This window comes from Piliocolobus tephrosceles, chromosome 13 (genome assembly GCF_002776525.5).
Source record: "Piliocolobus tephrosceles isolate RC106 chromosome 13, ASM277652v3, whole genome shotgun sequence".
Classification (NCBI taxonomy): domain Eukaryota; kingdom Metazoa; phylum Chordata; class Mammalia; order Primates; family Cercopithecidae; genus Piliocolobus; species Piliocolobus tephrosceles.
The window spans coordinates 52,502,950-52,519,348 of record NC_045446.1 but is presented as its reverse complement, the minus strand read 5'-3'; the positions used below and the strand labels follow the sequence as shown (position 1 = coordinate 52,519,348).

Below are 16,399 nucleotides of genomic sequence, written 5' to 3'. Positions count from 1 at the left end.
CAACCTGGGTGACAGAGTGAGACTCTGCCTCAAAAAAAAAAAAAAAGGAACAAAAAGAATCAAAGGTCTAGACCAGAGACTACATCCCTGATGTGGTGTGCAAGACAGTAGTGCTTGTGTGCCTGTGGCCCCATCTGCTTTATGTGGGAGCAATATGGGTATGCTTATTTAGGGTGCCACCCACTCTGTATAGGAATTGTTGGAACACAGGATCTGAGTGTTCTTCCTGGGTAGGGCGATGTATGCTAGGCCCTGAGAGCTAAGATCAGGGAGCTGGTGCCCAACCTTCCCTGGGGCACTGAAGGATATCTCACAGGTGCCGAGTGGTGGGGGAGGAGTGTACCTGTGGTGAGTCTGGGGAAGGCAGAATAGGAGATAAAAATGGGGAACTTGGCAAGGCTGAGCTTTGGTGGCCTTCCTGAGGTCAAACGAGATTTGGAAAGAATGAGAGAAGCCTAGATGACTTTTAAAAAAAGATAAAAAATATTTCATTGAACCAGTAAAAAACAGCAAATGTCTTTCATTGACCTAATGATTTGTTTATTGTATTTTAACTCAAAAGTATTTCAGAAAGTTAGCAAGATTTTTAATTAGACCACAGATTCTACTCCCTGGCCTTGGGCAGCTCCCACTTATAGGAGGTGGTGATGGTGGTAGTGGTGGTAGGGGTTTTTTTTGTTTGCATTTTATTATTGTTTTTGTGGTAACATTTACATAACATAAAATTTATCATTTGAACCTTTTGTTTGTTTGTTTTGAAGCAGGCTCTTGTTCTAGTCACGCAGGCTGGAGTGCAGTGGCATGATCATGGCTTACAGCAGCCTTGACCTCCTGGGCCCAAGCAATCCTCCCACCTCAGCTCCCCAAGTACAACAAGTGGGACCACAGACACACCCCACCACACCCGGCTAATTTTTCTTTGTTTTTTTGTAGAGACGGAGTCTCACTGTGTTGCCCAGGCTGGTCTTGAACTCCTGGACTCAAGCGATCCTCCCACCTTTGCCTCCCAAAGAGCAGGAATTATAGGCATGAACCACTATGCCTGGCCCATTTGAACTATTTTTAGGTGTAAGATTTAATGGTATTAAGTACATTCATGTTGCTATGCAACCATCACTACCGTCCTTCCACAGAATAAACTGAAAGTTGGCACTTCTTTTTTATTTTTTTGAGATGGAATCTCACTCTGTCACCCAGGCGGGAGTGCAGTGGCGCAATCTTGGCTGACTGCAACCTCCACCTCCCAGGTTTAAGCGATTCTCTTGCCTCAGCCTCCTCAGTAGCTGGAATTACACGCACGTGCCACCACACCTGGCTAATTTTTGCATTTTTGGTGGAGACGGGTTTCACTATGTCGGTCAGGTGGTCTCAAACTCGTGACCTCGAGTCTGTACCTATTTAATAATAACTCTCCATTCCCCACTTCCCCCAGGCCCTAGTAACCACCATTCTACTTTCTGTCTCTATGAATTTGCTTATTGTGGGCACCCCTCACTGTTAGTTTTGAGATAGGCTGGCCTCCTAGAAATTGGGATTCACAGTTCACAGTTTTCCTGGGCACCCAATGTGGGATCAAGACGATTCAGGTCACATGCAGAAGCATCTGCAAAGTTTTTAGTGGTAAGATGAGCTCTGCGTGTGGGGTAAGATGTACGTTATTTTGTCAACCAGGTACACAGGTTTCCTTCTTGGGGACTTCACCAGCAGAGGATCCTGCAGGCACAGCTGAGATTTGAGTCGGAGGCAATGCCTTCCCCATTCTGCTCTGGAATGTGGGTGGGAGAGCATGGGCTCTGGAAGACACCTGCTGCACTGGACGCAAGGGCCCTGTAGTCCCTGGAGTGGAGCAGCTAAAAGGAACACAGCCTTGGGGGACTTGGCCCTGACCTGTCAACATTTAAGCTAATTCCTTAAATTAGCACAATGTCAGTGTTTCATGCAGGATGACCCTTTCTGTTTTGGAGAAAGATCACATTGCTAGTGCTGTATAGCCACGAAGGGCCCAGGCCCTGAGTTCCACCCAGCCCTGAGCACTTGTTAGGCCTGGAGAAGATAAGATACAGGAGGCCCACCTCCTGTTGTTAAGATGGCCAGTCAGGGAGAGAAGACTCCTGGCCTTGGAATGTGTATGTAAGAGGGGTTGTAAAAGTCATGCATGTTCCTGGTAGAAACTTTGGGAAATACAGAAAAGTATAGAGTAAAAGTATACTAACAGCTGTCTGAAATGCGATCTTACACACACATCACCACTGTTCACATCTGGCTTATTTCTCTTCTCCTATAGACACTGGACATTATTTTATGGAGTTGAAATTATATTGACTTCCTGGATCCATATCCTGCTCTTTTCACTCTGCATTATGGCATAAGCATTTTCCCATGGATTAAATGTTTTTATAAATATTATTATTATTATTATTTATTTATTTTTTTGAGACGGAGTCTCGCTCTGTCGCCCGGGCTGGAGTGCAGTGGCCAGATCTCAGCTCACTGCAAGCTCCGCCTCCTGGGTTCACGCCATCCTCCTGCCTCAGCCTCCCGTGTAGCTGGGACTACAGGCGCCCGCCACCTCGCCCGGCTAGTTTTTTGTATTTTTTAGTAGAGACGGGGTTTCACCATCTTAGCCAGGATAGTCTCGATCTCCTGACCTCATGATCCGCCCGTCTCGGCCTCCCAAAGTGCTGGGATTACAGGCTTGAGCCACCGCGCCTGGCCTATAAATATTATTTTTAAAGGGCTGCCTGATACTTGTTTGGTTGTACCATGACTTATAAGACCATGCCTTATTTGATATTTGTAGATTATCCAAGCCCAGAATAACTTGAGAGACAATAGAAGTTAACTGATTTAATTTACACAGCAGCTTCAGAAAAGGAAGACCATACTATTTCTGTATATATGGCTCATATGGACTTGGGCTAAGAGCATGGATTTCAAAGTGAAATGGCCTGGGCTCATTTCACAGCATCCCCACTAGCTACCTGCATGATATGGAGGCGTTTTTTCATCTCTGTAAAGCTGTCTTCTATCAAACAAGGGTGGTGAAATGAGACAGGGTGGTAAAGGCCTGGTACGCTGTGAGTGCCAACTGTCAGTGTCCCCCCGTGGGCAGTGCAAGGGGTGGGCTGGGCTTGAACCCAGGTCTCCTCATGCCTAGGCCAGAGTTCTTTCCACCTCAAAGGCTTTCCCTGTTCTAGAAGGTCCTTGAAGAGAGACTTAGTGGTACAGATGAAGATATGGAGTGCTGGCTAGAAATCCTTGTGGAAAATTTTAGATATATATATGTATATGATATATTTGCACACACACCACACATGCGTGTACATTTACATACACACACATATACATACACATACATGTACACACACTACACATACACATGTACATGCACACATGTGAATACACATACATGTGTGCACACATACCCCTATATACACAAGCACATGTATACACACACGCACACATATACACATACGTGTACGCATGTACACTCCTGCGAACATGCACACATGTACACATGTACACATACACACATATACACATTCATACATATATACACACATATATACATACATACACATATGCATACATATATACATACATGAAATAATCACACATAGCAAACATAGTTGCATTACAGAAAAGGAAGATAGTCAAGTTCTGCAATTATTTCTCTCTCTCTTTTGAAGACCTTTGCTTTTTACAGAATAAAAATGAAAACAGAAAGAAAAAAGTCATACCTCCCCCACGTCCACATAGACGTGTTGCAAGGATTCCTTAGGTTAACACTGGTGAGAGTGCCTGGCTGGTACTGGGCCCTGATGACGTTGGCTTCCTTCTGCCATTCCAAGCACTGTGACTGGTCAGCATACAGGTGTTTCTTGACGCCAGGAGGGGAGGCCTGGAGGGTGGGCACTGCCTCATTGGGACTTCCCAGGGTCTGGTACTGTTGAGTGGCTATAAGAAGCAATGGATGAGGTGAGGAAGGGGGAAATGTATGAGGCCCCTTCAAGCTAGACCAGTGGAGTCCACTAACCATTGAAAACAAGTGGGGAAGAGGGCTGAGGCCAGAAGGGCAAGAGCCAAAGAACCTGGGTTCTCAGCGAAGGAGCAGGCATAGAAGGCCAGGGCCTGCAGTGGACCTGGGATCTCTCCCCAGCACTCCCACCCTGGGGCGAAGTGGCAAAAGAGGGAAGGTTTGGGCCCTTGCTACCTCCTGGAAACTTGGTTGAGCTTCATGGTGAGTCTCTTGGGTACTCTTTCATTGGCCTTTCCTAGTAGGGGTTTCAGACAGCATGTATAAGAGGACTCTCCATGTGTGCCTTCAGTGCGCATGGAAAGGGGCTTTGGCTTCCTGGAGGTGATCTCAAGGCAACACTCAGGAGTAGTAGAGAAAGCTTTGGAGAAGTGGAACTTATCTCTCTGGGGAATGACTAAGAAGAATTATCTCCCTGAGGCTGCCTTCCAGAGGAGGCAAGGGTGGAGCAGGCAGCCCCAGGAGGCAGTACACACTCCTCTATTTGTGGAAGTGACCGAGTCAAGGCTGGGGACACCTGGATGGAAGGAGATTACCAGGAAGACAAGGTGGCCCTCTCAGTCCCTTCCCAACCCTGGAAGTGCTCCTTTTGGTCAAATTGGGTGCCTAGTGCCCTGGTAGGTGGAAAGCCAGCCCTACCTGGGTCAAGTGGGAAGATAGGGTCTGTCAGCCCCACCTGGGAGTCAGGTGTTCCTGCCCACGGTGGGCTCTGTGGGGATGCACCAGGTGTGGAAGGCATCTCCCACTGCTGAGCCCCTGGCTGGCTCCTGTCACATCTCAGGTGTTGGATTCAGATGGCCATAACTGAGGGTCTTCTGTGTGCGAGAGTTAAAACTGGAGCTTTTTGTTTCCTGAGCACCCTGTGAGTGTGGGGTGAACACCCCACTTCATTGTCAAGAAACTTGGGCCTTGCTCCAGAGCTCCTTAGTGACATAGAGCTTGGAGAGGGAAAGTTTGAACAGGGCTGCTTGGCAGTATATATGGCAAGAGGGTTTTGTGTTTAGATTGCATTGACCTTGAAACAGATTTTGTCTGTGAGCCTCAAGGGGGGGTTGAAGAATGAGCTTTTCTCCTAGGCCAGACTGCTGCTTTGTGGGAAGGTTCTGCCTAGTGTCCACCCCTATCTCTCCTTAAGTTTGTATAAACTCCATCATTTATCGAAAGCCTGGTTGCACTGTCTGATATGCCATTTGGGAGAAGAGGCTCAGGGAAGGCAGGAAGCGTGGGAGTCCTAACTTTGAGGCACCTGCAGACCGGGATGGGGAGGCCCCTCCTCTCATTTGGAGAGGTGCTCAGGGACTCTACATAAACCTTGAGCTTGACTCTCAGATTTAGTGGGCTTAGCCCATTACCAATGTTGTTGCCTGCAATCTGGGGCCCTAAATTTTAATTTTTAGCAGCTAGAGGCAGGGAAAGGAAATGGCTTTGTGACTCATGAAGTCACATAGGCAGGGGAGCAGAAGAACCACAAATAAGAGACTCCACTTGGCAAAAACCAAATTGCTTCAAGGCTATTCTTGGAAACTTAAAGCATCACTTCTTCTTTCTTCCCAGAAAATACAGAAACCCTCATATTTCTCTCTAGTTGGTTTTATTTCTGTTGCATATCAAACCTCAAAAAGACAACAGCTGGGTGGTGGTTAACAAGGAAAACTTTAATAAGAGCTAGTTATCTAGGGTCCTCTGATTTAAAAAAACTCCTGACTACCTTCTTTTGGGGTGAGGGGAAGGATAGCCACCAAAGGTTTTGCACCCCAGTTCTCTGGAAGAAAGACCTGAAGCTCAGACTCACTGAGTCCTTCTGAGTGCTAGGTCAGCCCTTCCCAGTTCATTCCCAACGCTATCCTGAATTCTGTATGTTTTCAGTTCATTACCAAAACTACTTTCTGTGAGGTTCCCTAGTTATACACGGGAAACTAAAACCCAAAAGATAAATGATTTGTCCGAGTCTACACAGAGAGGAAGTGAGTTTGAACTCAGATCTTCTAAATGGAAGGCCTTTGTCCTCTAGTTTTAAAGTATACAGGTTGACTATACCTAAACTGAAATCTGGAGTGCTTCAAAATTTGAAGCTTTTTGAGTGCTGACATGACGCGCTAAGGAAGTGTTCAGTGGAGTCTTCTGGATTTTGGATTTTTGGGATTTGGGATGTTCAATCAAGTGAGTATGATGGACGTATTTGAAAAACAAACAAAGAAAATAGAAATCCAAAACTCTTCTGGTCCCAAGCATTTTGGATAAGGGATACTCAACCTGTATATAACTCCTTGACCCAGAAAGCTAGTCTCAGTAGTCTTGAATGATGGGGTTTTTTTTTTTTGCCTTTCCTTTTGATATGATGATGTTTGGGCTGTTTGAAGAATCATAATGAGTATTGGTTATTGCATATGTGATCTCACTGATTCCTTAGAGCTCTATGAAATGAGAACAGGTGGTCCTCTATATCCATTGGTCGCACATCACAGATACAACCAATTGTGGATTGAAAATATTCAGGAAAAAAAAAAAACAGATGGTTCATCTGTACTGAATATGTACAGACTTTTTTCTTGTCATTATTTCCTAAACAATGCAAGGCAATTATTTACATTGAACTTCTATTAGGTATTACAAGTAATCTAGAGATGATTTAAAGTATAAGAGAGAATGTGTGTAAGTTATATGCAAACATGACATCATTTTCTATAAGGGACTTGAGCATCTATGGATTTTGGTATCTGCACGGGATCCTGAAACCAATCTCCCATGGATACTGAGGGAAGCCTGTGTTATCCCTATTTCACACATGAGAAAACTGAGGCCAAGAAGGATGAGACAACTTGCCTAGGGTCACACAACTAGCAAGTGCTTGAGAGCAGATTCACACTCAGGCTGCCCTGACTCAAAATATTCTGATGTTAATCCCATGAGGAAAGCTACCCGCCATGGGTGTTGAGAGTCATTTTTAAGGTCTATGACCTAACTTGGAAAGCCAGTTGTAAAGAGTGAGACGGGTGTTTAGATCCAGGGTGGCAAGTCTGAGCCTGGTACGGGCTGCTGGGCTACACATCCAAGCTGCGCTTATCTTCTCCTGTCGAACCATCTCCCTCCACCTCCCCTTCTCTCACTCTAGATAAGGGCTGGTTCCTGGAGTTCCCACGCCTATCTAGCCCTCAGCACCAGCACCACCTTTAGCTCTTTTTCCACTGGAGCCCGAAGACGAAGTTGTTCATTCTTCTTCTTCTGGAGGAGGAGGGGTGGCCATTGGGGTGCAGAGGAGACAGCTCCTTCCAGTTTGTAAATTATCGTTTGACTTGATGCCTCTAAACTGTTCATAATTTTAGACAAGGAGGAGTTGGCAGCTTGGAGAACTGATTTACAAAACTATTTTCTAAACTGGTACATTTCCCCAGGTACAAATCTGCCTCCTGTGGGGGATGCAGCGTGCATTACCACATCTACTGAGTGCCTCCCGGGACCCGGCTCTGCCGTCATCCACATTTCTTGCCCTTCACAGCTACCCTGCAAGGATGAGATTATAATTTGTCTGTTACAGTAGGGAAACTGAGAATCAGAAGTGGCTTGTATGAGGCAATAGCTCTGAAGCCTTTCAGTTTTCTCTGTACCGCTTGCCTGTCCTCAGAAAAGACTGTAGTGTAGCAAGCAAGTTCAAATAGCCTTGTGTTTGTCGGCCAGCCACTGCAGCCTTTGTTCAATGCTGGGCACAGAAGTGGTTCCAAAGATAGATAAAGACTGAGAATGTTAATACGCTCTGCAAAGCAAATGAGTCCCGCCTTCTGTTTATGCTCTCTGGGTGGCAAGCATTGCACATGGGGAAAGTGGAGACACAGTAGGAGGCAGTGTTTATGTGAGTCATGCCCAAGTGAGCAGAGTGGACGCTCACAGAGCCCAGAGAGCATCTGTGAAGGAATCCGTGCTCGTCGCGCCAGGCAGGGCACAGAGCCCGCTTTCTCAGTCTACTGAAGTTGTTGAGTGTCATAGACCGGGGTCACTGGGTAAGGCCTCATGGAGGAACCAGCCTGGGTAGGGCAGGGAAGCTGGCTAGGCCTGAGCAGGGAATGAGTGCTAATCTCCCTTCAGCCAAGCTCAGTGCCAGGCACCTCAGCAGCTCGCCGGGAAAGAGGGAAGGGAGTGTAGGGCCCTAGGATCCCCTTACCCCCAAGTCTGGGCATCCAGTGTCTGAGACCTTGCCTGCCCCAGCAGGCTCCTCCTGGCAGGTGGTGCCCAGTGGGCTCCTATGCTCCTTTGCATGTGCTGTTCTTCCCCCTTCTCTTCCAGCTCCTCTTCTCATTGCTGCCTGGAGAGCCCCTTAGCTGCCTCTTCGCCTCCAGCCTCCTCCTCCAGTCTACTGCTGCCCTCTCATCTTCCCAAAGACTTGTCTCTTCCTGCTGCTCTGTCTCCTGCTCCTCACCACCCACTGGAGAGGCCAGGCCCCCTCCTTGGCCTGGAGGGGACATCTGCCACCATGTGCACTGGACATCCCCACCACATGTCCTCACAAATCCTGAACCTTGAACATGCTGTCATTCCACCACTCTCCTGCTCTTTCCACACTCACATCCCTGTGTGGGTATTTCCATGGCCTGGAATGTCCACTGCCCAGTCTTCTAGTAAAATAAATTTTACTAGACTTTAGACAAGGAGGAGTTGGCAACTTGGAGAACTGATTTACAAAACTATTTTCTGAACTGGTACATTTCCCCAGGTACAAATCTGCCTCCTGTGGGGGATGCAGCGTGCATTACCACATCTACTGAGTGCCCCCCGGGACCCTTTTGACACTTTCCTTTTGCGGCCCCTCTGGAATCCTCAAGGCTCTGTTGGACACCGCCTGCTCTGGGTTTCCATGCCCTTGGTTCATATTCTACAAGCACTTGCCTGTGGTCTTGTAATCCATCTTCCCCTGTGGGCAGGGCCTGAGCCTACATATTCCCAGCCCTTTGAGTGGTGCCCAACTCTTGCTAACGCACCAAAAATTGTTGCCGAGTGAATAAGTAAGAGATTAAGGAGGAAGATAAACACCATTCTCTGCTTTTGGTATTATAAAACCATCCCACTATTCGAACTTGTCCACGATAAACACTGCCCCTCTGGGGAGCACAGAGCTGCCGTGAGGCCTGTGCTCTGTGTGTTGCTGACCTCCCCTTACAGGCCTCATCGGCGGAGCTCGGTCTGCCGTGTCCTCTTGCTCAGAGACCCCTCCAGCCCTCCTGACAGCTGGGTCAGCCCCAACTCCTCCACATTTGTCTCCTTGCGCCAGCTTTGGATTCTGGAAAAACAGCTAGTGCTTTGGAAAATCAGCACTACTTTATTTTTGTTCCTTTGAAACTTAAGTGACTTTTCTAAGAAAAGTCTGAGGTTAGAATGGTGCAGAAAGGACCATGGCCAAAGCCCAGGCAAGCTATTTTTGGGATGTGAATGAGCACCCATCACATTTTTCCCTTCCATCAGCTGAAGCACTTGTTCCAAATAGTTCACAGCCTGGACTTACAAAGCACAGGCCCCCTTTGCACAGGCGGAGGAGGTCCACGTGTCTCTGTCTGTCTGTGAGTCTGACTGAGGTAGATGGTGTGCTTCCAGCCATACCAGGAGCAGAAGTCTTGAGAAGATACTGTCATGTGTGTAGTGGAAAGACCTGCCCTCTGGTAACTAATGAAGAAAGACTTTAAAGCTGGGTGTCTAAGGAGAGGTGGGCAGTCATGAAATCTAGAGAGATGTTCTTTGGAGTTTTTTCTGTCTGTGCATTAGCGAATTGTGGCTGGGTTATATTCACATCAGCCAGCCAACTTGCAGCACCGAGAATGATAGACTTTCAATGGCGCTATATCTAGGGTACTTTTCTGGGAGTTTTTCCCTTTTCCTAGTCACTGTTTGCAGAACCACTTGACTCAGAGCAAGATTGACCAGGTACTATTGTCATTAGCCAGGGCATAGCCTCGTGCAGTGTGTGGTACTTTTCAGCCAGCGAGAGGAACCGAGTATAGGGGAGAGATTACCCGCAATGCCACAATGACAGGCCAAAAGGCACAATTCTATATCTTTTATAAATGTTTATGTTTAGTATTGAACACTAAATAGTATGATTAATATTTGAATGTCTTAAAGAAATTGTATTTTTACTTCTCAGCACCCATCCCCCACCCTACCCTCATTGTCCAAAGCTGACCTCTGCCTCCTCCTACTGTCGCAGGTGTGACGTTTCTCCGGATACTTCATGCTGTTCGCCTGTGTCCTTGCCACACCACTGCCACACACGACTCCTGAACCATGGGGGAAAACGAGGATGAGAAGCAGGCCCAGGCGGGGCAGGTTTTTGAGAACTTTGTCCAGGCATCCACGTGCAAAGGTACCCTCCAGGCCTTCAACATCCTTACACGACACCTGGACCTAGACCCTCTGGACCACAGAAATTTTTATTCCAAGCTCAAGTCCAAGGTGACCACCTGGAAAGCCAAAGCCCTGTGGTACAAACTGGATAAGCGTGGTTCCCACAAAGAGTATAAGCGAGGCAAGTCGTGCACGAACACCAAGGTAAGGAGAAGCTCTCCTAGTCTTACCTTTGCAGGGCATGTGGGTTGACATTTAGGAGGTTAGGAAGCTGTTGCCGTTTTGGCACTCTAAGGTTCTTGGGTGTGGGTGTGATGGGACATTGTTTTCCTCTGGTAAAGGTTTCCTTTGTCTCGAAGCATCAGCTTTTCCTGGCTGGGAGGTTCCCTCCACTCGGGCTGTCTCCAAGGGAGGGAAGCCAGAGGCAAAGTTGAGGGAGAGAAGCCAATGCTTGATATTACCCCCACTTCTATTATTCCTGCTGCCACTACTACTACTTCTGGTAGCTGCTATTTATTGAGCAGCTTCTAGGTACAGGGTACTTTATGGCCATGATTTCCATGAACAGCTCCAGTAGTCCTTCCGGCCATTTTAGAGATGGGGAAATTGAGAAGTCAGTTGTGCCCAAGGTCACACAACTAGAGGGCAATCTTGGTCCGTCTGATTCTAGGGCCTAAGTCCTAAATCTCAGGGAGAGGCATAGTTAGAGAGTTGTGTTCCCCTGGGTGTGGACATTTTAGAAAGATCCCCTGGTTTTGAATTAATTGGCTAAGAAATAGGTCTGGGTCCTTACTGCCTCTTCCTCCCTATCTCTTTCTCTTCTACCTGATACCCCTGCATTCTCCACCTGCCCACTCCCTTCCTCAGGATGCATTTCTCTACCTAGGACTGCACTCATAGTTAAGCCTACACTAACCGATTGCATCCCCCATCATTTGGCCATAGACAGCATCGGCGAACGTAGGCTCACTATCACAACCTTCCTCTGACATTTGTGAAATGCCCACCACCAGATAGGCAGCTGAGAGTGCAGTCTTCTCAGCTGACTTCCCTGGTGGCCGTTGGGGGCTATCAGCCCTGAGCACTGGTTCAGGCTGTGTGTTTAGGTTAAAATCGAATGTGCTGTATTTAGACCTCACAGGAGGTAGCTCAGCTAGAACCCTAGGAATTCCAGTTGGTGCCAATCCCAGGACAAGAGGATTGAACTCTCCATGGCAATCGGGACTGTTGTGTTTTTGTTTTGGTGATGAGAAGCTGTTGAGTCCACCATGGGATATGCTGCTTTCCACTGCCCCAGGGGAGACAGCTGCCAAGCTCCTGTGAGCCTGGGGCACACTGACACTGCGGGACATAGGAAGAGCATTCCATCAGGTTGAAACAGACCAGTCGCTTCAGTCCAGAGCAGGCTAGCCATCCAGGCAGTACCTGCCCATAACCTGCCACGTTCCAGCTAGGCAGAAGAGATGGGGGAGGTAGGGATAAAGGAAGGGGGAGGAGAAGGTGAGACCAGTATCCTGGGTGCTACTCCTGCCCAGTGCCTCCCTTCCTCGTTGTTGTGGCTTCATAGTTCAGAGTTCACTGGGTGGCTCTTCAGATTTAAAGGAGGGGAAGCTTTTAGCTTCCAAAGTGTCACCCCTCTTAGTAATTGTGTATGGTGGCTTCTGTGTTTTAAAAGTCCCATAAAAGTCAGGTGGCCCAGTTGCACTATGTTCTCTCACAGAGGGTTTTCCGAGCTCTGATTTTATTAGGGAATGCTATTGCCCCATACACCCAACATGCTGTGGCTGCTGAGGGACCCTCTTGGTGATCTGAAGACAGATTGTCACAGGGAGTCAGTGAGTAGAGGGATGGAATGGAGGGCTGACCACCAAGAGGAGACCCTTCTTCCAAAGCGTACTAGCCAGTTACCTAGCCAGTGTGGCCAGCCTCTATTTTACAAGCTTTGGTAGCTTGAAATAGAACAGTCATCACATCTTGTGGTTGGCAGGTCACCACTGGCTTCTGAGATACAAAGGGAAAGAAAGCACCTTTTGTTAGGGATGCTGGGTAAGGTGCCTCTTGCCCAGGATTTTTTATGCCTTTCTTGTGAGGAGGAACAAGGACATTTTTCACATGTGAGATAACCCATCTCATAAAAACCGCCTGAATGCTGAGGAGTGGAAGATACATTTGAGAATGCATTGTAAGTATGAACTCTGACTGTGTTAGGCTACTTGAGCTGTGCTTTTCAGAAACCCAGCTCAAAATTACCACAAAGAATGGGGAAATCATTGACTCATATTAACAGGAAGGTCCAGACACTTTAAGTCGGGGCCTTAACTTGGATGCTTGGATGCTTTGCTCTCTATTGGCTCATGCTTCCCCCCTGCAAACACATTTTTCTCCGTGTTTGAAGCCTCTCCTTCACATCTTTATAGCTCCATTCCAAAAGGCTGGAATCTGTCTCTTCACCAGGTCAATATTGAAAAAAAAAAAAAAAAAACCATTGAGAAGGATTCTGATTGGCCCACCTCTGGATTTATTATGGCCAAAGCCAGGGGAACTGGTTACTGTGATTGGCAGCCCTTTCAAGCATCACATGATCGACGTGAGGGAAGAGCAGGTCCCCAAGGATGTGGGAGTGTGAGACAGATAAATAACAGGTGTCCTGGACTGGGCGTGGTGGCTCACGCCTGTAATCCCAGCACTTTGGGAGGCCAAGGCAGGTGGATCACTTGAGGTCAGGAGTTCGAGATCAGCCTGGCCAACATGGTGAAACCCCATCTCTACTAAAAATACAAAGGTGTGGTGGCGGGTGCCTGTAGTCCCAGCTACTCAGGAGGCTGAGACAGGAGAATCACTTGAACCCAGAAGGCAGAGGTTGCAGTGAGCTGAGATCACACCACTGCACTCCAGCCTGGGTGACAGAGCGAGACTCCATCTCAAAAAAAAAAAAAAAAAAAAAAAAACGAAAGAAAGAAAAGAAGGAAGGAAGGAAAAAAAATCACACAAAAAATGGGTGTCCTCTACAGTGACTATTGATTTGTATTCTGGCCATGATACAGGCTCCTTGCATATCACATTCATGTGTGGGTGTTTAATGGCCAGCTCCATGAGGCCGGTGCTTATACTCCTTGTTGTGAGTCGAAACACAGAACAGGGGTCCTCACCTCTTCCAACATGAACAGGCACTGTCTTGCTCACATACCATGTTCAGGCATCCTTTGGTGTCATGGTTTATGCTGAGCATTAGTCAAGGAAGAAATGCTGGGCATTTGCATACATGTGGCTGATCATCAATGCTAAGCCAGATGACACAGCTTTGTCAGGTACCAGGCATAAAGCCAAGCTCCTGGTTAGCCGTAGGCAGAGCAGGAATAGACGTAATTCAGCCAGAACCCCGACCTTTGTGCTGATGTGGATGCATCTCAGCACCACCTGGAGTGGGTCTGGGCTTAAGCATTTCACAAGCATTTATCAGCCCCTGCCATATGCTGAGCACCATGCTCCTGCCTCCATGCCACCAGTGAGTGTGTGTGTGTATACACATGTGCGTGTCACAGCAGTGAGAGACTGGAGAAGAGGGAAGGGCTCTAGTGGAGGTGCCAGGGGACAAGGAGAGTGGCCTGAAAGTTCTCTAGAGCAATGGCTCAGGTGTCAGTTACAAAATCTCACTTGGGATTATTGTTTATTATTGATTATTATTTATGAGGGTTTTATTGGCACTGAATATTAATAATTCTTTCCCTCAGCATGACTATGTTTGGATAAGAATGAGGGTGAGCTGAGGATCAAGCCAAATGAACTCTTTCAGGATTGATACTGACTCTGTATTAGGGTAACACCGGACTCAAATGTCACACCCAACTGAGTAGTGTTCCCGAGGAAGACAACCCAGAAGAACCTGCAATATGTAATTTGGTGTGGGAAATGCTATAATCACAAAATTTTGGACTCTGGTTATTTTTATATATAAATCTTTAATGCTAGAAGGAACTTAAGCAGATGTTATGTGCAAGCTCTGCATTTAACAGGCCACAAACCAGGGTCCAGAAAGCTGAAGATAGTGGCATTACTGGGATTTGAACTCTATTTACTGGTTTGCTCTTATATTCTTTTATTTGCTCATTAGCAGGTGTTTCCAGTGCCATACACCTTACCAGGCATTTGACAGAGAGGATAGTTTGGAGGATGAATAAGATGTGGTTCTTACTTGAGCTTCCTGTAAAGACACATATGTAATTATTTCTGTATTTACTTATTAATCATTCATCAGGTGAATAGTTATTGAGCAACTACTATGTGCCAGGCATTTGTCTAGGTATCTAATAGCTCTGTGGCCTTGGGCAAGTTACTTAATATCTCTGGTCCTTAGTAGCATTCTCTGTAAAATGAGGATAATAAGAGTAGCTACTTCATGGAGTTACCATGAGGGTTAAATAAGGTAACCTTTGTAAAGTGTAGAAGGCTGTGTAGCATTGTGATAAGTGATCAGTAAACATTTAGCCCTTATCATCATTAATATCTTAAGAGCTAAGAGAGAGGTCTGTACATTGGTCTGCAGGAGTATAGAAAAGCAAATGACTGATGGTGACGGCGGTAGTCTGAGAATGCTTCCTGGAAGAGGAGGTTTGATGTGGGACTTGGCAAATGAGTAGGAGTTTGCCGTGTAGAACTGAGGAAACAGCTAGAGGGAGTGCATATATTCTAGGGAGAGTGTGTTGCTCTGTAATGGGAAAGGAGGAGTGTATGGGGTTTGGGGGAAGGGTGAAAGCCGGAGAGCACAGAGTGGATGGATGGTAGGAAAGGCTGGAGAAAAATACCTCCTGGTCCAGGCTGTGAACAGAAGGTCTCGTACTCAAACAGAGGACCTGGGAAACTGTTAACAATGAGCCTCTGATTCCCAGTCCTGTCCAGGGTTCTTTCCACCACTCCTCACAGGATTGCTCAGTAGTCACAGGTACCATTACAGACCAGAGGGTATTTGTACATTGTTGCCATAAAAACTCGCAGGAAATGACTCATGGACTCTTGTCACCAGCAGGAATCGGGCCAGCCTATGTAATGAAAACTCTTGCGTTATCTTTTTGGAAGAATGTGACTGTATTGTGTGAGTATCCAACAGGGTCACCACACACCTTTTGCTCCTGGGCCCCTCCCCTGTGTTTAGCCCAGGCCCCGGTTTGTGCTCGAGGGTCAGACGGTCCTATGGTCCCCAGCTTCCTCCACAGATCGTGCAGGGAGGCAGCAGAGCAGGGTCGCGAGGGTGTTAGGGGTAGAAGCGGTGACACCGGGAGCAAAGAATGCTACCCCTTGGCCGGGATAAACCTGTCTGACATTCCCAACCTCTGAAGTCATCCGTCATGGCTGCCCTGACTCAGACACTTCAAGGGCCACTTTGCCTGATACGGGCGGTTCCAGTCATAACCGATAAAGCAGAAGATGGTCTCTGGGGTGTGAAACTGTGCAAGTTGAAGAAAAAGCTTAGATGAACTCTGGATTTATCTGCTTACCTGACAGTAGACTGCCGGCCCTGCAACATTGAACACATTTCTGAGCCTGGATTGCCAGTCAGGTTGTACCAATGGCTGCATTTGTTACCACAGCTGCACATGGAGTGTGTGGGGTTTGCATGAGTGTGTGCGTTGGGCATTATATGTGAGCCTGAGTAAATCCAATTCACAGCAATGTTGTATGGAGAAGGAAAAAACTTTCCTTTTTAGCTGTCTTCATAGGAAGTGGTTAATCCGGGTTTACTGAGTTCACTTTGTAAATATATTTCTAAATAAAGAATTTTTTGTCTTTTTTATGAAAAAACTAGGCCAGGTGGGATGGCTCACGCCTGTAACCCCAGCACTTTGGGAGGCTAAGATGGGAGGAACGCTCAAGGCCAGGAGTTCGAAACCAAATTGGGCGACATAGTGAGACCTGGTCTCTACAGCAAATACACACACACACATCCTTTGCACACATACACCACACACGCATACACTTAGTCACACACACACATACACACCACACACACATATATACACAAATACATATACATCACACACA

The 16,399-nt window shown here is 47.1% G+C and overlaps 1 protein-coding gene across 15 annotated transcripts in view; it reads left to right on the top strand.

The window, feature by feature from the left end:
* LOC111555030 (F-actin-monooxygenase MICAL2) overlaps nucleotides 1-16,399 on the top strand; it is a 254,364-nt gene that overhangs the window by 40,263 nt on the left and 197,702 nt on the right. For all 15 annotated transcript variants that reach the window (XM_023230812.2, XM_023230818.2, XM_023230820.2 and 12 more), the window contains one exon: nucleotides 10,227-10,567. In XM_023230812.2, coding sequence (XP_023086580.2) covers nucleotides 10,304-10,567 — 264 coding nt within the window. In that variant the 5' untranslated portion in view covers nucleotides 10,227-10,303. The remainder of the gene's footprint in view (nucleotides 1-10,226; nucleotides 10,568-16,399) is intronic.